Source organism: Pleurodeles waltl, chromosome 7 (genome assembly GCF_031143425.1).
Source record: "Pleurodeles waltl isolate 20211129_DDA chromosome 7, aPleWal1.hap1.20221129, whole genome shotgun sequence".
Taxonomy (NCBI): domain Eukaryota; kingdom Metazoa; phylum Chordata; class Amphibia; order Caudata; family Salamandridae; genus Pleurodeles; species Pleurodeles waltl.
In genome coordinates, this window is record NC_090446.1 from 453,130,980 (window position 1) to 453,154,137 (window position 23,158).

At 49.1% G+C, this 23,158-nt stretch overlaps 1 protein-coding gene across 2 annotated transcripts in view; it reads left to right on the top strand.

Annotated features, from left to right (window-relative positions):
- Nucleotides 1–23,158, top strand: part of LOC138304173 (sulfotransferase 1C1-like) — a 283,807-nt gene that overhangs the window by 178,844 nt on the left and 81,805 nt on the right. For both annotated transcript variants that reach the window (XR_011205515.1, XM_069244005.1), the window contains exons 5-6: nt 20,630–20,756; nt 22,608–22,702. Coding sequence is in view for 1 of the 2 variants with exons in the window: in XM_069244005.1 (XP_069100106.1) it covers nt 20,630–20,756; nt 22,608–22,702 (222 nt within the window). In the remaining variant the exon portion in view is untranslated. The remainder of the gene's footprint in view (nt 1–20,629; nt 20,757–22,607; nt 22,703–23,158) is intronic.

The following is a 23,158-nucleotide window of genomic DNA, read 5'->3' on the forward strand; positions in this document are numbered from 1 at the left end:
GTACCAGTTATAAGGGACTTACCTGGGTGCCAGGGTTGTGCCAATTGTGGAGACAATGGTACATTTTGGGTAAAAGAACACTGGTGCTGGGGCCTGGTTAGCAGGGTCCCAGCACACTTCTCAGTCAAGTCAGCATCAGTATCAGGCAAAAAGTGGGGGGTAATTGCAACAGGGAGCCATTTCCTTACACATCCCATGACTGCCAGTGTGCTGTTGCGACATCCTTGTAAGTGGTAGCCCATCTGCTGCACGGTGACCCAGAAGCAGGTCTTACGCATGCCATGAGCCCTCACTGACTCTCATTACCTGCATTCACGTAATAACTCATGGTTGTAGAGCTGGCTGCCCCATCCTGCAGTGGCCTACCCAGACTGAGCGCCACTCCTGCAACCTTGCAGTCTCATCGTAGAAGTGGGCAAGATTGGAGACACGTGATAGTGAAACACAAAGATACTTGCATTGTGGTAAGACTGTGGTGGTCATTAGGACATTGGCAGTGAGTGATAAAGTGGTGGTGATACAGGCTGGCGGTAATTACTGCCAAATTATGACCATGGCAGTGATACCTCCCATAGACAACCAATGTACCACACCAACCACCAGGTCATTAACACCACTGACCATGGCGGTAGCCATCAACAGCCAGGCAGAAGCCAAGGTACTGCCCACCACATTATGACATAGCAAACTGCCAGAATTTCCGGGGGGGGGTACCAAAGCCCTCAAAAGCCTGGCAGAAACATAACACAGAAAACAAAAGACTCACCAACAACTACACAGAGGACTCCGTAGCCCCCATGGAACCAGAACTTCAAGTGTTCACAATGCTTTTCTACATCATGGCCCTCCTGGAACACCAACGCTGACGAAGACGATGCCGGTAAGTACAGCCAGCTAGCACACAAGGGAGGGAGGGAGGAAAAGGAGAGTGACACACACACACACAGCTCACACCATTCACACACACACACCATATACACAACTAGTAGTAGAGTTAAACCAATGTCACAGGACACACCCTTGTCCCTGCATTAGCAGGCAGGTCGCTCCCCGCTCCGCCGCCCAGCGCCACCACCTCACCGTTCCGTTCCTTTGTCTCTCCCTGCTCCATTCCACTTCCCCAGCTACTGCGTCCCCTGCGGCCCCTCCCGCCTCCCTCCTCCACCTCACCGTTCCGTTTCTTTGTCTCTCCCTGCTCCATTCCACTTCCCCAGCCGCTGTGTCCACTGCGACCCCTCCCGCCTCCCTCCTCCACCTCACCGTTCCGTTTCTTTGTCTCTCCCTGCTCCATTCCACTTCCCCAGCCGCTTAGTCCCCTGCGGCCCCTCCCGCCTCCCTCCTCCACCTCACCGTTCCGTTTCTTTGTCTCTCCCTGCTCCATTCCACTTCCCTAGCCGCTGCTTCCCCTGCGACCCCTCCCGCCTCCCTCCTCCACCTCACCGTTCCGTTTCTTTGTCTCTCCCTGCTCCATTCCACTTCCCTAGCTGTTGCGTCCCCTGCAGCCCCTCCCGCCTCTCTCCTCCACCTCTCCTCTGTTTCTTTCTTTTTTCCCGCCGCTGCCTTCCCCTGCGGACCCACCCCCGCCTTCCCATTCGTCCAGCCCTCCCTCCTCCCAGCTGCCACTCCCTCCTTCCCCCCTTTTATGGAAGCCGCAGCACAAAGGCAAGCCCGTCCGTGCCAAGACCGCGCCCAGCGCCAGTCCCCCTTGCCCTCGCACACAAGCCTACTCCCCCCTCATCCTCCACTCAACCCAGGCCCTCACCCCACCTGCACCCTTTCCAGCCCCACACACACTCACAGACCCTTCACTTGCCACACCTGGCATTTTTCCTGCTCCTCCTCCCTCACACCACACACCAACCACAGCGACCCACCAGACTACACACACAACACCCCCAACGCAACACACACCGGCTCTGCCCCCACCCCCACCAACCAGCCCCGCAGCACACCACTCCACAAGCAGAACACACCCGCAACAACACCCTCATGCACCACACCAACGCCACCCACCACAATCGCCTCAACTGCCTACTCCTCAACACCCGCTCCCTTCACAAACATGCCATAGAACTCTGGGACCTCATCACATCACACTCACCCGACATCGCCTTCCTCACGGAAACCTGGACCAACCCCTCCTCGGAACCCGACATAGCCATCGCCACCCCCAAGGGATACAAACTCCAATGCAAAGACCGCCTCAACAGGCCAGGGGGTCCACCATCAAAGGGACACCATCAAAGTCACCACCAGCTCCCAAGACACTACTGACAACACAGAACACATGCACTTCCTAATCCACATTAACAACAACTCCACCCTCAGAGGTACACTAATCTACAGACCACCTGGACCACGCCCCGCCTTCTGCGACACCATCACCGACACCATCAGCTCGCACGCCCTCACCTCCATAGACTACATCCTCCTCTGTGATGTCAACTTTCACTTGGAGAACCTACAAGACCCATCCCTCATAGACAACCTCACCAACCTCGGGCTCAAACAACTAGTCACCGCACCCACCCACTCAGCAGGACACACGCTTGACGCAATTTTCACCTCAAGCCAACACATAGCCTATACCCACACCACCAAACTCCTCTGGACTGACCACCACTGCGTCCACTTCTCCTTCGCCAAACCCCCCACACACCACCATCAACACACCACACCCTACCGCATGTGGGACAAGATCCCCACAGAACGCCTGAACTCCCAACCGGCTCACAACCTCCCCTCCACACCAACAACCCCAATGCAGAAGCACACAACCTCTCAAAATGGATCACCACCTGCGCAGACACACTAGGCCCCTCAGAAAACACACCGCCACCCGCAACATCAAGAACGCCCCATGGTTTCTCCCCCGGACTCCAAGACTCCAAGCTCAAATGCCGCCAAGCAGAGAAAATATGGCGACAAGAACCCTCCACAACCAACTTCTCCACCCTCAAAGAAACCATTCGCACCCATCACCAACTCATACTTACTGCCAAAAGAGACCACTACAAGACACGCCTTGACAACAACTCTCAAAACAGCAAAGAACTCTTCACCATCATTAATGAACTAGCCAAACCCAAAGCCAGCAACATAGACCCTTCACACACATAGCCCCTATGTGACGACCTCTCCAACCACTTCCACCACAAAATCCTGGACATCGACAACAGCTTCATACAACACACATCCACCACATGCACCCCTCACTCACCCAACTCAACCCCCACTCATGACCCCCCACACATTCACCACCTGGGCCCCCACCACACACGAAGAAACCAAAAAAAACATAAACTCCATCCGCTCCGGATCCCCCTTCGACCCCTGCCCACATCACACCTACAACAAAGCCAGCCCAACCATCGCCCCCATACTCCGCGACATAATCAACTCCTCCTTTGACGACGCCACCTACCCAGACCCCTGGAAGCACGCGGAAATCACTGCTCTCCTAAAAATACCAAAGCCGACCCAGAGATCCTCTCCAACCATCACCCCATCTCCCTCCTCCCCTTCCCCCCAAGGTCGCCGAGAAACTAGTCAACACCCGCCTATCCCACTACCTCGAAGAAAACAACATTCTTGACCCCTCACAATCCGGGTTCTGCAAGAACCACAGCACGGAAACTGCCCTCATCGCATGCACTGACGGCATTAGGACCAAAGTCGACAAAGGTGAGACAGTCGCAATCATCCTTCTAGACCTCTCCACAGCCTTTGACACTGTCTGCCACCACACACTCCGCACACGCCTCCACAACATAGGAATTTGCCACAAAGCCTTAGACTGGCTCTCCTCCTTCCTCACTGACCGGACCCAGAGAGTCCGCCTCCCACCTTTCCACTCCACCACCACCAAGATGATCTGCGGAGTCCCCCAAGGGTCCTCTCTCAGCCCCACACTCTTCAACATTTACATGATCCCCCTAGCCAACATCCTCCGATCACACAGAATCACTATCCTCTCCTACGCAGATGACACCCAACTCATCCTCTCTCTCACCCGCAACCCCACCACCGCCAAAACCAACCTACACACAGCTCTCCTCGACACTGCCAACTGGATGACAACTAACCACCTAAAGCTTAACTCCAACAAAACCGAGATCATCATCTTCGGCCCCAACAAAACAATATGGGACGACTCCTGGTGGCCCACCGCCCTAGGACCCGCACCCACCCCTGCAAACCACGCACGAAACCTCTGCATTATCCTGGACCCCTCCCTCTCCATGACACAGCAAATCAATGCTCTTACCTCCTCCTGCTTCCTCACACTCCGCACTCTAAAAAAATCCTTCAAATGGATTCCCCCAGAGACCAGGAAGACAGTCACCCATGCACTCATCAGCAGCATACTAGACTTCAGGAACGCTCTCTTCGCCAGCACCACACTCAAACTCACACGCAAACTCCAGAGAATCCAGAAAACAGCTGCGCGCCTCGTCCTTGGCCTCCGCCGCCACAAAAGAATCTCACCACACCTCAAAACCCTTCACTGGCTCCCAATAAACAAGAGAATCACATTCAAGATCCTCATCCACACACACAAATCCCTCCACAACACCGGCCCGACATACCTCAACGAAAGAGTGAACTTTCACAACCTCGCCCTCAACCTATGATCACCCAACCTCGCCCTAGCCACAGTCCCCCGCATCAAACGCACCACCACAGGAGGCATGTCCTTCTCCTGCCTTGCCCCCAAAACCTGGAACTCCCTCCCCACCCACCTCCGCAAAACCAAAGACCTCCTGCTCTTCAGAAAAAACCTCAAAACATGGCTGTTCGAACAGTGACCCTCCTGCCCCCCCCCCACCAAGTGCCTTGAGACCCTCACAGGTGAGTCGCGCACTATATACATTTTTTGGATTGATTGATTGATTGACACACGTTAAAATAAAACAAAGACCATAATGAGAATAAACTAACACTGTAATTTGATGCCACAGCCACCATATTGTCCATTCGAATACAAATGCAAGTGACAATGTCCAGAATGGGCCAATGGCCAGTACAAAGTACAAAAGGGCCACATGGCCACAGGGCACAGTCCAAGGCCCATCTTGACTCCTGACACAATCTGTACTCCACTGTTCAGGGGTATCATGTTGGAAATGGGCAGGTACCTCAGGAAGAAGAGGCGGTGGGGAGGCACCTCAGCTGAAGTGGGGAACATGCCCACTGGTCCTGGAGGGGCTCCATGCCCAATTGTTTTTGGTGCAGAGTGCGCGGCCACAGTGTCTGAAGTGGGGAACTTGCCCACTGGTTGTGGAAGGGGCTCCATGTCCAATTGTTTTTGGTGGGGAGTGCAAGCCACAGTCTCTGAAGTGGGGAACTTGACCACAGGTTGTGGAGGGGGCTCCTTGTACAACATTCCCTGGAGGGTAGCCTACATGCCCTCTGCTGGAGGTGAGGGCTGCTGTGCCTGTGCTGGAGGTGGGGGCTCCTTGCCCTCTGCTGGAGGTGAGGGCTGCTGTGCCTCTGCTGGAGGTGAGGACTGCTGTCCCTCTGCTGGAAGCAAGGGTTCCTTGCCCTCTACTGGAGGGGAGGGCTGCTGTGCCTCTGCTGGAGGTGGTGACTCCTTGTCCTCTGCTAGAGGTGAGGGCTGCTGTGCCTGTGCTGGATGTGAGGGCTCCTTGCCTTCTGCTGGTGGAGTGGCCTCTTGCCTTTCATTGGTGGTGGGATGGGGCCATTCCCTTTCTTTGTTGGTGGAGTGGGAACCTTACCTTTCTTTGGTGGTGGGGGATCCTTGGCAATCTTTGGTGGTGGAGGGGCATCCATGTGTCCCTTCTTGTGATGGGTCCCCTTGGCCTTTGACATGTCACTTGTGAACTTGCCTACAGGGCTAGGAGTTGCCTCCACTGTCCCAGTCTCCGCTCCCTTGCTTTTCACCACCCTAGTCTTTCCTTTCTGAGCTGGAGGTGTGCTCTCAGTAGGAGTGGCAGCTGTCACACTCTATGGCCCCTTTGTGCCAGCAGCTGATGATTTGATGGGAGCAGTGGCAGACTGTTTGCCTGAGGTGCTGTGCTGGGTCATTGGGACCCTGCTCTTACAGGCAGGACGGGGTGGAGGGGGAGGTAAGAGGTGCAGTTGGGCAAGAAAAAGCTTCTTAGGGTCGTTGGGGCGGGTCGTGGGAGGAGGGATAGGAGCATAGGTTGAGGGTGTGGGAGTCAGAGGTGTATGTCTGCTGGACTTGAGTGCAGGTGCATGGACAGTGTGCTTGTGTGAGGTGGATGGCTGTTGGGTGTCTGAGTGTGTGCGTTTGTGTCTCTTAGGAGGGGGAAGACAGGGTGGGAGAGGACAAAGAGGACGCATGGATGGATGTTGTGGAGGTGTCTGTAAGTGAGGTGTGTGTGCTGCTTAATGTGGTGATGGTGGCTGTTGATGTAGTGCATGCAGGTGTGTGAGTGTGGATGTGACTGTGAGGGAGGAGGAGGAGGAGGGGGAGACAGTGGAGGCAGTGGATGTGTTGTGTGTGCAACTGTCTATTGTTTGTGTAAGTGCTTGTGGCCTTAAGTGTGCTGCCTGTGTTTGACTGTGCTACTCTTGTGTGATGTTTTGTGTGCATGCTTGTCTGTATCTGTGCCTGGGATTGGTTGGGGTTGAGGAGACTGGGACTGGGAAGTAGTAGTTGGAGGGGGGACAGCAAGAACAGGGACACTGGCTGCCATCAGAGAGGAGGCCAGAGCCTGAAACGATCTCTGTAGAGCCGCCAACACACAGTGGATGCCCTCCAGGTAGGCATTGCAATGCTGCATCTGGGATGCCAGCCCCTGGATGGCATTCACAGTGGTTGACTGCCCTACAGAGATGGGTCTCAGGAGGTCAATAGCCTACTCACTGAGGGCAGCAGGGCTCACTGGGGCAGGGGCTGAGGTGCCTAGGGTGAAGGACATGCCGACCCTCCTGGGTGAGCCAGCACAGGCAACTCGGTGGGGGGGCTACTGGGAGGGCGGTGCTGGTATGAGGGGTTGTGGCTGTACTGTAGCTGGGGTGCTTTCAGAGGTGTCCACCACCACCAGGGAGCTTCCATTGGAGGAGGAATCAGAGTCAGTGTTGTCACCTCCTGTCTCTGCTGTGGTGCTCCCCTCGCCCTCGCCCTCCATCCCACTGGTCCCCTCGGCGTCGGTGGACTCTGCCTTCTGGATCCTGTGGGATGCAGCTCCCTCAGTCGCCGGTGCCCCAGCTCCTCTACCAGATGATGCTAATGCACACATGGACAAGATGACAGAATAAAATAGGGGGAGAGAGAGAAAGGGAGCACTGGGTCAATTACAGCACCAACACCACAGTTGGCATATATATTACCATCACACACAGGGTTCAGGAATGAGCACTATTCATCGCACTGGCATTCCATTGACTAGGTGACACAGCAAAATGAGAGCCAACCACAGCCAACTGCACCCCTCCTGGGACCCACTAAGCCCTGTCTGACATGGAATGCAACCTAGCTAGGTTACTAGATTTGGCTATACACCCATTTACCTTGAGCTGGATCACACAGTAATGGCAGAGCTGGCATTAAGGGGCACCCACTAACTGAAAGACACCACCAGGATCCCATGCCACCCACCAAAAATGAGTGTTGCTCTCACTGTACTCACCCCCTTGTGGCTGCTGTGCTGCCCTCAAACACCCATCCAGCTCTGGGTAGGCCCCCGCCATTATGCGGGCCATCAGGGGAGTGTCAGGTTCTGACGGGCACCCCTCCTTCATTGGGAGGCCATCCCCAGCTGGACCTCCATGGTCTTCCGGGCCCAGCGTCACAGGTCCTTCCACCTTTTCCTACAGTGGGTGCTCTGCCTGCTATAGACCCTCAGGATCCACACGTCCTTGGTGATGGCACGCCACAATCCTTTCTGCTGATGGACGCCCTCCTGCAGAGCTAATACAGACAGGAGAACACCATTAACCATGCAATCCAACCTCTCAGAAATATGGCCCACCAATTCCATTTCCATCTCCATTGGCACACACATCACCCAAAGCAGTGCATGTACACTACCACCAGACATACCCCCACACCCAAATGACACACTGCTAGCAGACACATCTCCATGCAGCCTTGTCACATGCATCGTGCCTGTGGTGTACTCACCTGTTGTTCTGGAGGCCCATGCAGCTCTCCACACAGGGGTAGGACCCCATCCAACAGGCCCTCTAACTCCTCCGAAGGGAAGGCAGGGGCCCTTCCCCTGTCACACGGGCCATGTCAGGATCCAGACACAGGTAACAGCAGCACATGCAGTGGAGGTATTGTCCTATGGAAAGTCAGGAATCAAGTAAGGTTTTAGACAGAAAATGGCAGACAAGCCATGGCGGTGTACACCATCACGCTGCTGGTGATCCCCATTGGACACTGTACTCCATAGAGCCCCATTTTAGCCAATGTGGAATAGAAAGCGGTGCAAGACCACCTTCCGCCATGATGCCCAGCGGCAGTGGAGTTACATCACTTCCACCTATCAATACTTACAGGACAGGCGGTCACCATTTCATGGTGGTGGACAACATTCAGAAATTGGAAACTGCATCATTGCTGTAAATTGCACATACATTGGCATTCACATTGTCCGATTACATACATGCTCTATGTACACTGAGGTGGTGGTTCCATTGTTCAATTAGTGACACCCTACTCACACTTGTGTCCCTTAGATATCTACCACTGCGGAGGAATAGGAGGAGGAGAACAGACCCCGTGTAGAGACCCCTTGTGGACTTAGCTACACTGGAGGACAGGCACATAATATTGACCTATAGATTGGACAGGGCCACAATCACAGAGCTGTGTACTCAATTGGAGCCTGATCTGATTTCAGCTATCTGTCATCCCTCTGGGATCCCGCCTCTTGTGCAAGTTCTATCAGTGCTTCATTTCCTGTCAACTAGATCTTTCCAAATGACAGTGGAATGTAACAGCCAGTGCACTCAATCATGCTAGTAAGGGTTTTGTCTGCCTTGGTCAAACATGTGTGCAGCTACATTGCTTTCCCCAAAGTTGAAGATTTGGCCAGTGTGAAGACTGGATTCTGTGCAATGGGACATATACCAAATATTATTGGGGCCACTGTGCAAATGGTGTGCCTGGCGGACCAATATATCACCCACATCACTGCCAAGTATCTTTGGTTCATGAATGACGCCTTCGTCCTGAGGAATAGCAACATCCCAAATGTGATGGTACAACCACAGAGGCACAGGGTGTGGCTAATAGGTGAGCCAGAGCCCCCACCCAATGTTTGTCAGTGTATGCTTTCAGGAGTCACCCCCATACCATTGTGTAAGGCTAAGATTTGTCCCTCAATTCTTGCAGGTGACTCTGGCTACCCAAACCTATCCTGGCTACTGACCCCTGTGAGGAATGCCAGGACAGGGGGTGAGAATCGGTATAATGATGCACATGGGCGAACAAGGAGGATCATAGAACGTAACTTCGGCCTCCTGAAGGCCAGGTTCAGATGCCTCCATCTGACAGGTGGATCCCTCTGCTACTCCCTGAGAAGGTTTGCCAGATAGTTGTAGCATGCTGCATGTTGCACAAGCTGGTCTTCAGACGACATGTGCCTTATCTGCAGGAGGAGGACATTGGAAATGCCCCTGTGGCAGCAGTGGACCCTGAGGACAGTGAGGATAAGGATGTGGACAACAGAACATCAGTTATACGGCATTACCTCCAATGGCACACAGGTGAGACAGTGGAACTGACCATTCCTCTGATTATCTTTTCAGTGTGGTTGTAGCAGGATGGCAGTCACTTCCTTTGCATCTCAACTGACTGTCACCTATGCCTTCTCATCTTGCAGATGTTAGTGTTATAACAACTGTGTACTGATGTGATGACTACAGACAGCTACAGGTCATTATTTGTATGCTATCACAGAGTTCAGGTCAATTGCACAAGATGTAACTGTTAGCATAATTGCACATTTTCATCACATAAAGCACTTTCAGTCAAGTTGCGTTCAAGGATGTTTATTGTAGTGATATTTATAGATGGACTAGTGCAATGGAATGAGGGGATGGTAGAGGTAAGTGCAGGGTATTGGTCCATTCTGTTTGTAGCACAGGTCCAGTGTCCAAGGGGCCATAGGAAGAGGAGCAAAGGTAGTTCAAATTGGACAAGGTGACAGAGTGGGACACAAGGGGGACGTTCAGGAGGGTCTTATTTCCTGGCAGTGGTATTGGTTTTGGCAAGTGTCTCTGGCATCTGTCTGGGTCGCAGGGAACGTTTGCGGGGTGGTTCACCTTCTGCAGGGGGAGGGGTGCTGGTGGCCTGTGGGTCCTGTGGCAGGGCTTCCTGTCCACTAGCTGCAGCAGATGTGGTGGGCTGCTCAGTTGACTGGCTAGTGGAAGGGGCTTGCTGGTTTGCTGTATATTCCCGCATTATGTTGGCCCTGCTATGGAGACCAAGCAGTGTTGAGGGCCTGCAAATATTTCCTGATCTCCTGATGGTGTACCTCCTGCAGCTGCTGGTTCTCCTACATGATGTCAAAAATCTGGCCCATCTTGCACTGGGATTGTTGGTAAGCCCCCAGGACATTAGTGAGTGCCTCCAGGACAGTCTGTTCCCTGAGTCTGTCCTCCCCCTGGTGCACAGCTGTCCTCTGAGTGTCCCTGTCCCCCTGTGCCTCTATCCCCTGAACAGTGTGCCCACTGCCACTGACCCCAGAACCCTGATTATCTTGGCTGTGAGGTGTGGACTGGGGTCCCTGTACAGGTGGGCACACTGCTGATTGACATGTACTGGGGACAGAGGTGTGGGGATGTTGGGTGGGTGCTGTGGTGCTAGATACTGATGGGGGAGGCTCTGTGGTGGACTGGGTGTGGGCTGGGATGGCCAACTGACCAGTGGTCCCTGATGGGCCAGGAAGGTTATCCAGATGTCCAGAGCTACTGTCATCACTGGGGCCATCTTCTATTTGGGGACTGGATAGCTGTGGAACGTCCTGGCCACTGGGAATTGGCTGGGGGATGTAAGTGATGTATTATGCTTCATGTCTGTGACATATGGTACATCGCTAAATTCCCCTATATCGTTGCTGTTGCCCTGCACCTTTGTTTGTGTATGGGGTTGTATTGTGGGATTGTTAGTTCTCCATGCTGTGCATGCATAGGTGGTGGGTGTACATGCAGAGTTGGGAGGGCTGTACGTGCAGTGGGTATGGCATGCAGGGCTTGGCCTTAGTGATAGTCATATGTGTAGGTGCACTGTGTGGGTTGGAGTGGAGTGATGGGAGTCAGGGTGAGGGGGTGAGATGGCATGCAGGTATGGGGTGGTGATAGGTCGTAAATATTGATTGACCAGTGTCCAGTCCTCTGGCTACTCCAGTGAGTCCTTCAGGATGCAGTATTGCCAAGACTTGCTCCTCCCATGCTGTCAGCTGTGGGGGAGGAGGTTGGGTCCATCCCGAGTTCTCTGGATGGCAAGCTGTGGCAGATTTGTGTTTGTATTCTCTCAGTTTAGTGTGTGTGTCATAATATGGCGAACGGATGTTCGCCTCCGTGACGGTATGTTGGTGGTTGTCACCGTGGCAAAAAGTGGGATTTACCGCCAATATCATAATGAGGGCCTGTGTCTAGGAGACTGTACTGAACTGAGCACAAACTTAAATGAACTGGGGTAGCTGAACCTGAGCCTTGATTAATGTCTCACAAAGCTTACCTAACAGGGACCTGCCTAGGCTCACAAGAGAAGGGACTTGTGTGAAAAAGACAAGAAGAAGACAGTAAATACATTATCCCAAGGTGCAGTGGCCTAAGTGGCAGTGCATTTTATTGTACCTGCTGCAGTATACTGTTTTAAGCATGTCTTTTAACGTACACTTCTTATCCAAATAAAAAGCACTGGGTTGGACAAACAGATATTGCTTTACTGGATGATCTCAGTTTCCATAGACGTACACTACCTCCCAGAGAAGCATGTGACTGCTCCAAAGTGCTACCACTGTGAGTCAAATGCTGAAGTGGTTATACGTGGCCCAGTTTGTGAAGCTATAATAGTACAGACTCTGGGACATCCAAGGCAAACTACCCCTGCTCCACAGCTGTGGCCTCATAGCACCTGCGTGCCACATGCCCCCTGAACTGGATGTCACATGCCCTCTGAAAGAAACAGTATGTATTCAGAGTGACCAACTATACAATGTATGCCACCTAAGCCTATATAGTCAGTGTCATTCCTTTAATGCTAAGGCTGCAGGTAGGAATGGTGCAAGAGCACTAAAAGCGATAAAGGAAAAGAATGAAAACAAGATGATTTTGAATACTTTCATGAAAACCACTCACTAATTTTCGATAATGACCAGTACTCCACAGCACATGGCATAACTCCTATTGTTATTCTTGAAGCGTTAATGTACTTAAGTTAATATATAATGCTATGAGGTGTGTTTTAAGCACCTTGTTGGATGTGTTTCGATACTTCTGAGATGTACTTTTTAGGTCTGGCTGGCACCATACCGTTTGTGATCAACAGAAAAAAGCTTTAAGAAGCCCAACTGTTAGAGACTTTGGCTTCTCCACAAATTTACCTAGTTTATAGCATTTGATTGGGCAGAACTTGTGTGGTGTTGCCAAGAAAGACAGCAGTGCCTGTTGCACCCTTACTGACTCCTGGGTGGTGGTACCTCACTGAACATTGCTACCCTATTAAAATGCATTAACATGGCAGTGGGTAAGAAGAAGATGTGATAGTACTGGCTAAGAATATTGTTCTGTGATTCATCAGCAGTATAACCGGTAGACGTATTGGTGAATAGAGCTTCCCAGTGAAGGATTTCCTCCATCCGAATGGTTGCTATCCCTAGCGTGTATGAGCCCGTTTAATCTGCCTTTCCTATTTGCATTAGTGACATTCAAAATAAAAAAAGTTTGCTTTGCCCAACCTTCCTTGCACTTCAGACATGCGACCCACTGCAGCCTTATACTGTGATCCTGTGTCACAACAGCCTAATGCCAGTACTTCCTCCTACACCAACCTACAACCTCAATTCACTCTCCTCAACTTTACTGGCTCCTCAATTGACTACTCCCATCTCACACACCAGCTGTAGCCTCAGCAAGGTCTCCCCTCTAGTACCAGCTCCTGCAGAGCGCTATTGCTAGGCAGGCCACGAGGGTCCAAATTTTGCTCTTTATCATGGTCTCAGAAGTAGTAAAACAGCCTGTGTGACTAAAGGTGATCCCTCACCTTGCTTCATAGCGGCTATTATGAAGGGCATTGGGACAGTGTTGGGCAACTAAGTATCTCTTGAGCCGTACATTCTTCCTCTACATGCACTACACCCTTAGCCTGCAGTCCATCAACTCCCATACCAGCTCACAGCGCCAGTTGCTTCATCCTGAGACTGTTGCCGCTCTCCCTCCTGCTGCCTTCACCTGCTGTCACCACTCCCTCTTTGCTGATCCCTACAGCCTCAGACTGATCCCATACCAGCTCCCACAGCTTCAGCTCAATCTCCTTACCCATACCATCCCACATTCTTACTACACCCTCCCCTCTCGCATTGGGCCTGTAGTTAAGGATGGAACTGAATAGGCATTTAGTACTGCAGGAAGGAGAGATATTCTGTGACTGCATTTGTAGACATGCAGTGCTTAATTTGTGCTTGTTGCTTCCGGTGCTGAGCAGCAACACCTTACCGCCGTCAGCCGCCTTGACTGTAGTCGGAATTCCACCAGTCTTCTGGCGGAATTCAGGCTAGGGTCATAATATGGCAGACGTTAGGTAGCCACGGCGACGGTCTTTTGGCTGCCGTCACCATGGCGGTAGGCGCATTTACCGCCTATGTCATAATGAAGGCCTTTAATTTATTAAATCAAACACAGAATAAGGTTTTGTACAGCGCACATCCTGAAGTTATGTATTTCAAGGTCCTTTTATATCTGCTAATGAAGAATAAGGAGAGAGAGTGAAATAAAGCAGTTGGCTAGGATCACACAATTTGGTCAAGTGGGGAAGCTGAGATAGATTCCAGGTTTTGTGAGTTCACATCATTGTGTAATTCAACCTATGCACATGGCTTGCTACCCCACTAACCCCAACCCACACCTCTCCCATCCAAGGGACGACCACCCTGCGGGAATCAATGTGGTCCTCGGTCACAACACAGACCAAACTTTTTGGTACGTTGGAAAATGTCTGGGAGTACCCATGATCTAGAGGCTAAATTGCGCATAATAAAACCGAGAAACCTGGTTTCAAACATGCTTTACCTTCTAGACAAAATCTGTTTCACTCTAAGCGATTATCTTATTTCACTGTGTCTCCATGTCTTTCATCGTCCCTTTTAGGAGTAACTTTAAAAAAAACTCAATTTAGGATGTCCTACACAAACACTTCTCATTTATGTTTTAATATACTTTAATGTTGCTCCAACTATTAAAATAATCCTGTCTCTTTGTTCACTGCTAGCCAGGGACACTGGAATTATGCATCAGAGAAGGGCCAAAACATGCAACAGAATTTAATAAATTCTGTGGGAAAGGGCAAATTATGCGGTATAATGTGGCACATTTTGTGATAATATTACCTCATTATTTTGACATTTGTACAAATTGTAACACTATCTCTGAAAGACTTAATCTTATTAGTACCAATTTAACATCTAGATACAATAAGCAACTGAAATATGACGTTTGTGAAAGGCCTTACAGAGTGCAGGAACACGTATCGCTATATTTTTAGCCATTTTGAATCTGTTTGAGCTAGAATCAATTTTCTTTTTGTTAAATCTACAGATTATGCAGCAGATGAAGGATTCTGTAGCAAATCCTGCAAATCCCATATTATTTGAAAACCACTGAGATCCCAGAAACACATAATTCCAGTGGCCCTGCTTATAGTATCCTCAGCGCAGGCATGAATGTTTCAAAGTTTAAGTTTGGGAAACTGTTTATTCTGATAAATGTCAGTCACTGCAGAAATTGTTTCAGTGTATTTATATGAAATGCTTCCAAGGTAAAGAAATATACTTTTTGAACTGGGAATCTTTGGCAATTAAAACACACAAAGACCTGTAAACTGACAAATGATCTTTTGAAGACCTGTGAAGTCCAAGTTGCCAGCCCCTGCCCAGCCCCAGCCCACGACAGCTCACAAACTGCCTGTGCACTCCACAACCCGGGCTATGGCAAACGACATGGAGGGGAGTAAATCCCTTTCAGCCTAATGGGCATTGTATGCCTACACACACACACGCTTTGTCTCACATATACCTTTCCCAGTAGTTTGCGCTTTCGGTAGAGGTTGCCGTTGCCCAGGTCCTGGACATGGCATATGGTGGCACTGGTGGACAATAAATGGTGGCCAGCAGGGGGACCAACAGACATACAGCATAGTCTGTGCAGACATGGCCTGGCAGGCCCCTGTGATTCAAAACCGGCCAAGGGCTGGTTATGATGTGTTTTGATCCAGCAGTTCTACAGCAAATAATTACAGCCCTTGCACTGCAAGCATACTGACATTTAAATAAGGTTTTTAATCCAGCTCTGCCAAGTGCCACGCATCTTGAGTTAAAATAACACATTTTCGGTAAACCTGTAATTATAGTTTCTCACTTTTCTGAGGCACATAAACACTAAACTCCGAGTACTGTTTATCAAAGGCCGCAAGGTGACGCTGGTGTACAACAGAAGTCATAGGATTCTCGCTCTATTTATACAAGAAATATCCCAGTATCACGGAAACTCATATCACAGCCAAGCCAACTACAGAGATCTGAAGGCGTAAACACAAAACCACACACCCACCTAATTAATGTACACTAGCACCAAGGTATTACACAGATGTGGATGTCCAACCACAAAACGAAACTTCTAAATATATGCCAAAAACTTGGTCAGACTAAGCTGTTAAAAGGGGCCTAAATGTAGAGCAATCAGGCGTTCCGGTTTTGAATGGACAGTCCCGGTTTTCACCAGCTGTCCCAGCAGATTTTGGGAAATGTATCTCATGCCCCGGTTTTTAAGGAGGGCCGCCTGAAAACTGTAGGCGGTGATTTTTTTTTGTTTTTCAAAGAAGAGAGTTAGCAGGTGTTGTCAGAAAGCAATTTAATTACCATGCATTATAATGGCTTTCAAAATTGCCATTTATTTATGTTCTTAGTGCCTCTTTTATAATTCTGTTCTGATGATCGCTGTCATTCTTTAAGCTCGTTTGAAGTAAAATTGTGGTCTTACTTTTTGTGAAACGTTCCGGTTTTGGCTTTAAAATTCTGGTCACCCTAGCCTAGTCGGAGAACTGTAAAGGGAGAAGAAGGTTGAGGTATGTGGCCTGGGGACCAGAACTGTCTACTTTAAAACCGCAGAAGAGTTCTTGAATCCCAGCCTCAGCTCAACATTCTGTGATTTTGAGTAAACCATCTAAGAAACTTATGCTAAATAAAGACGCATCTGATTCTTATGCAAAGCGTCCCTCAGTCAATTCACATATTAAGAACAGTCACATATGAGAAGAGGGCGTCATTTCTAAAAATTACCTCTTGACATGGATGCAACTGTCTTATTTCACCCACAATAAATTGTCACTCAAAGGGTCACGCATAAGGCTTGAAATGTCACACATGAATGTGCTACATACATGGGAATGTCACACATAAGCAAACAGAAAACTTATCAGCTATGATAACAAGGGATGTCTACCAAAGTAATGAATCAGAATAAAGGTATCAAATGTCTGCAAACAACATTATAGGCAGAACGTGGCAATTTAGTAAATAACATGCCCATCCACCCCAACAGAGCATTTAAATGGGTGCCTGCAAAACATTAATAATTGTTAACTAGTTAAAAAAATAGAAGAATTATTTAATGAAAGTTGACAGAAAGGCAGAGATCTGGTTTGGGCACGTGGCTTTTGACAGCATACATGCCAACATTTTAGAAAAGGGAAGAGGGAGATTGCATGCTCCCCATTGACTTCTATTGAAGAAGAGGCAATTTTACATGGGAGACAGTAAAAATAAAGCCAGTTTTTGGCTTCAAAAATCTGAAGTACCCTGCCCAAATTGGGTCATTTGGCATGTATGTAACAGTTCCAGCTTGAGAGCGTGCTTGTGACCTACACAATAGAGTGTGGGAAAAATGTAGATAGAATGGTGGCTTGTCTGTGCCCATTACATATCTTCCTCTGCAGTACATGAACAAGAGGTTGTGAGGTCTTGCTCGCCACTTGGCAGAAGGAGTTCCAGTAGAAATCAAATAAAATGCTCATCCAAGTTCTAAAACTCGAAAATGCCTGAAACCAGAGGAAACATTACCACTCATGGACTTACAATTAAGCCTCCCCGCCAGAGCTGTATGATCCATGGGTGTCTCAGAGAGGCTAGGCAGGCCACCAGAGGGATCACAATGCAGGCAAAACAATGTATCCATAGCAATGTCAGACCTTCCAACTGACACGGTGCCACTGTGTGTCCCATGATATCGGCTCCCATCACAGGGTCAATCGTTGAGCAGCCGATATCACATGATGTGCAGACAATGAGCTGGAAACCCTTGCAGGGTGTAGGTTTTCAGTGCATTGTTTTGACATTTTGCAAAGCCGATGTACCTTACCAGGTGTGAAACATCCCCAGGACATCGGCTACAGCCTGTAAAGCTTTATTTTCATGTTGGAGGGGTAAAGGGGATTGGAGAGGCTTAACCGGTGGCAGGTAAATGCAGCTAACACCAAGGCATGCACCATTATGTTGTGTTCCCAGCCAGTGAGGCCACAATCACAGTATGCCTCTTCTGACTTTACAGTGTTACAGCATATGTGACAGTACTGCTGGAATTACATATAACATTCAGGACAGACTTCAAAGGAGGAAAACAGAATACCAGAACAGTGTGTGTGTATCCACTGTCTGGTCGCTGAAAGTTCTGCTTTGTTAAACCATACCTCAGTCTCAGAGGTTGTTGCGAGTGCATGGGGACAAGTTAAGAGTGGCCAAACACTTCAAGGAAACCTTTGACCCATTGATTAGGGCTTCCCCAGGGGTCATTCCCACACACTAGCTCATGCCAGACATAAATGTTGCATCTCCAGGCACCCACTGCTGGACACTCATGGAGCTGAGGAAGATCAGAAGAGGCTGAACCTGCCACCTAAGAAGAGCCCAGTAAGACTGGACCTGCTCCCTATCCTCTACCAAGGGCAAAGAAGCTAACTACACGGGTCACAAGGTTGACCCTCTGATCACACTATAGCAATACAACAAGCTACAAGAGGCCTTTCTTGCAACTGCTCAGCTCCTAAGTGGCAACTAGAACTTGACTGTACTCTACCTGCCACCCTGTGATTCTCCACATACTTCACCTGGGACCCTGAGGGGCTTTAGAAGTGTACTCCTGCGCTGGACTGGGACTAAAAGGACCAAAGTCAGAAGGTAAAATTTGACCAGGATGAACCTAGTCTATCTGATCTGCACTCCTTCATGGTCAGCATTCAATTGTGCCTAAGCCCTGTTCTCCCACAACCATGGGCTTTCATTGGGAATTCCTGCTTCTTGGTGCTATTTCTACTTACAACTTTAAAAATTCATTTCTCTGGTTCCTCCTTATTGTAATTTTGTGGTCTCATTTTGTTTATTATCATTTTGCATTAAAAGAGTGCACTGTGCACTCCTCTCAGAACGCATTCGTGTTTGCCCGGCCATCCTGGGCCGGCCAAACACACATGCGCAATGTGCTCTCTCCAGCCTGGCACTGTGTTGCCACCCCTCAACAAATAACGCAATTTCTCACAGCTTTAATAGGAAAACCACTTTTAAATTGCCACATAAATGAATACTTTTTTTAATGTAATTTTTTGATGCTAGCATATGGCAGTAATCCTTTAGTACCCATATGTGTTTTTTCTTTTTCTGGCACATTCTTCAAATATATATATTTTTTTTAAATAGTCAAGGCCCAGCCTATTGGCTTTTCCAATGAGTGTTTGATGCATATTGAGTGTGCTAGAAGATCCGGAAATCCTCATACAAATCCTGACATCTGAGTGCAAAATTAATTTGGAAGATAGAAGCGATCGCTGTGGATAGAGAGCATTGTGTATCGCAATTAGTAAGGTCATCACTTATACCTTTGATGAGATGTCATTTGTGAAGTCCTCCATGAGAAGAAGAGCAGTTCATAGTAAAGTGAGCAATGAATGACTAGCTGGCAAATCTGCCTTAAAAACGTTTTTGTTTGTAAAGTTTTCAGTATATTTGCTTTGCACGCCTTTCTTATCGAAAGACTATGGCCCATATTTATACTTTTTCCCGCAAAACTGCGCTTTGCGTGAAAAAGTATAGCGCCGGCTACCGTCATTCCAAGACGCCGGCCGGGCGCCATATTTATGGAATGGCGTTAGCTGGCGCTAATGCCCTGTTAGCATCCTTGCAAAGGACGCTAACAGGATGGGGGAGGCGTAGAGGAAACCCGAGCTTATACGCCAAATTATGGTGCTACACTGTTTAGAGGCAAAAAAATGCCTCTGAACAGTGTAATGCCATTTTCTGGCGCACAGGAGCCATGCCCACCACCCAAATGGGCATGCCCAGGGGACGAATGTCACCTGGGTCTGGCCATTGGGGTCAGTGCCATGCTGGGGGCCCCAAGTCAGGGCCCCCGAGCGTGAAAAACGAAATACTTACCTGGAATGGGTCCCCCATCCTGTGGTGTCCCTCTGTTGTGGGTGGGGGTGTCCCTGGGGCCAGGAAAGGGCACCTGTGGGCTCTTTCCATGGTCTCTGACCATGGAAATATGCCTACAGGTCCCTTAATGCCTGCCCATGCTCAGGCGTTAAATAATGGCGCTAAGCAAGCTTAGCGCCATTATTTAAGGCCCCCGTGCTGGATTTTAGCACCGGGGATAAATATGGCACTAAGGCCATATCGTCCTTTTCTGGACGGGAACACCTACCTTGCATCTTATTGAAAAAAGGTAGGTTTTCACGTCTAGAAAACAACGTTAACTCCATAACTTTGGCGCTAGATGTGTCTAGCGCCAAAGTATAAATATGGAGTCAGGTGTGCACTGAATTAGCGTAAAAAAAATTACGCTAATTCAACGCAAACCGAGTATAAATATGGGCCTTTGTTTGCTCTGCAATGCACCTTAACTAACCCTTACCATTTTTGAGTGAATTTTCTTGTAAACAAAAGACATGTTGAAGCACAGACGCATGGAAGCCATGAGAGATCAGTTCACATTGAAGCGTGGCTATCTTGGTATCTTCAGTAGGGATGAAACCACAAAGTATGCGTATGAATAAATGGGGGTTATGTCGGGTGCAGTCCTCAAAGGTCCTCCATGGTTAACTTGAGAATTGTTAACCCGTTGGTAAACTATTTGGATACCATCATGTACTCAGAAAGATGATGGTTTTCTACTCTCTGAAAAACACCTGTCAAACAAGGTTCAATAAATATTCTCATTGGGTCTTAATACTTCAGTTGCTGCAACTTAAAAATGAGCCTATCTGATAATCCAGCAAATGCCTTTGCAAAGTCCAAGCTCATTTAACTCGATGTATTTCACAGACTCAAATCTTTGTAATTCCTGTTAAAAAAGTAAATCACCATTTTACTGTACTGAAGAATGCAAGATCCCGCTACAGTGTCTTTTATGTTCTCATCATCAGGTAATTTACATTGCCAGAAATCCCAAGGACAGCGTTGTCTCCTTCTACTATTTTGAACAGATGTTCAGTTTGCAGCCTGAGCCTGGCCATTGGGAACAATTCCTACAGAACTTCATGGATGGGAAGCGTAAGTTATTTCAGACTGCAACAGATTTGTCTTGACCCCTGCTTACACCATGAGTCTCCCCTTGCCTGCATGGCAGTATGTGTGCTGGGCTCGAGAGTTTTAAGCACTGGAGCGGGTAGCCCACGACTGGAAAGAAGAGACTGTTTTGCTGTCCCACAGTTACTAAGTTTTAAGCGGAAGCCACTTTGTGGGGGGATTAGTCCTCACACATGGTGGACCACGCAGAGATATGACATACTAAAGCGGCCAATGCCTAATTTAAGCCAGTGCTTGTAAGTGGGGCCCACTGTCACTCACACTCATTTTGGGGATGATCATTCGTTTTTCATCATCCGGTTTTGACCCGTATCAACAAACAGACAGGAAAGAACAGAAGAAGACCGAAGGAAAAATGGAAAAGCTGGGATAAAAATGAACCTCCAGGAGTGAGTTAAAGAGACGGGGGGTGTAGGGCAGTGGATGAAGGAGACATGAGGTGAAATCAAAACTAGACAGCCTTGGTACTAGGCAAATCATTCAGCAGCTTCAGAAGCTGGCTTCTAAGATAAACTGGGCCCAAGACTTATTATTTTACAAATTAAGAAGTGCATGCAGCCTGTTCCCACAGCTCCAGTGGGATGTGGAAGAGTGCTTTGCAGGCAGCATACATTGAGTGACTTGATTTTCATGAATGTATGCGATCATAGAACTTATGGGAAGTGGTCACTGCATGTTCAAGTATGGTGTGGGAGGCTCTAAATGTAGTCATGATGACCCTTGCAACCATTAGGCGCCAGGAAGTGGTGCAGTATGGGAACCCAGTGTGTCTCACAGACAACAATGGAGATGAAGTTGTCAATTCCAAAGGTTCCATTGAGTAGATGACACTGTCCAGATGCTTGGAGACATCGCAGAGCTCCAACAGAGCTGCGCCGGAGCTGAGAAAGAATCTCGTAAACCACATGAAGGGCATCATCTAATATGTAGAGTTTCTCTGCATTATCCATAGCCATTTTTGACAGACACACTTAGGGGGTCATTCCGACCCTGGCGGTCCATGGGATGGAGGAAGCACCGCCAACAGGCTGGCGGTGCTTCAGGGGCAATTCTGACCGCGGCGGTAAAGCCGCGGTCAGAAAAGGGAAACCGGCGGTTTCCCGCCGGTTTTCCCCTGCCCCAGGGAATCCTCCATGGCGGAGGTGCATGCAGCGCCGCCATGGGGATTCCGACCCCCTTCCCACCAGCCTGTTCCTGGCGGTGTAGGCTGGCGGGAACGGGTGTCGTGGGGCCCCTGGGGGCCCCTGCAGTGCCCATGCCACTGTCATGGGCACTGCAGGGGCCCCCTAACAGGGCCCCATTAAGATTTTCAGGGTCTGCAAAGCAGACCCTGAAAATCGCGACAGGTGCCACTGCACCAGTCGCACACCAGCAACTCCGCCGGCTCCATTCGGAGCCGGCTTCATCGTTGCTGGGGCTTTCCCGCTGGGCGGGCGGGCGGCCTTTTAGCGGTCGCCCGCCTGCCCAGCGGGAAAGTCAAAATGACCGCCGCGGTCATTTGACCGCGGTACGGTCTTATGGCGGTCGCCGCCCGCCGGGTTCGGAATGACCCCTAAGTCACATGTAAGTAACCCTTGGGTGTTTGCTTAAGTGCTTAAATTAACGGAATAAATCAGATTACCAAAGGATTAAAATCAGGTCAATGGAATTTGCTATGAAACGTGTGTCACCAGAATTTGATGGTGTGGGTTCTTAATTAGAAACCCAGGGGGGAAAGACCTCTGCTTAAAGAACCTCCCCATTGGATTCCCAAAGTCCTCCCTGTTTGCTGTCACTATGGAAGGTGTTCTTATAATCTCGCTTTTTTTTATCTAGTTAGCTGGGGCTCCTGGTACCAGCATGTCTGCGGTTACTGGGATGAGAAGGACACTCACAGGATGCTGTACATGTTCTATGAAGACATGAAGGAGGTAAGTGATTCATTCTAATGTGATTTTTGTTGAGGCTGATGTAAATGGTGGGAAAGCCAGGGCATCACCGAAGCAGCACCAAAAGCAATATGAAAATCCATCAGTTAAAATACTTCGAGTAGACTATATGTAATTGAGTGCCTTACATTTATATACATTTTTCATATACCTTATGAAAATTTTTGTGATGCCCCTTCAAACACATTGATAGGCTGAAAGTCATTTAGGTTTGTAACATTCAATTGAAGGACATAGAGCTTTATTTTTTATGTACATTGTCATTATTGCTCAGACATTGCTGGTCACTGCAGTAATCATGGTGGTTACTGTTGTTTACTGCTAGTGTCCCAGGGTCTTAGGAACTATTGTGGTTAGTTAACCTTTGTACAGTTGAGTATCCAAAAAGAATACGACAGTGAAGCCATACATTAGGAGGTAGAAGAGGAAGAGAGTTAA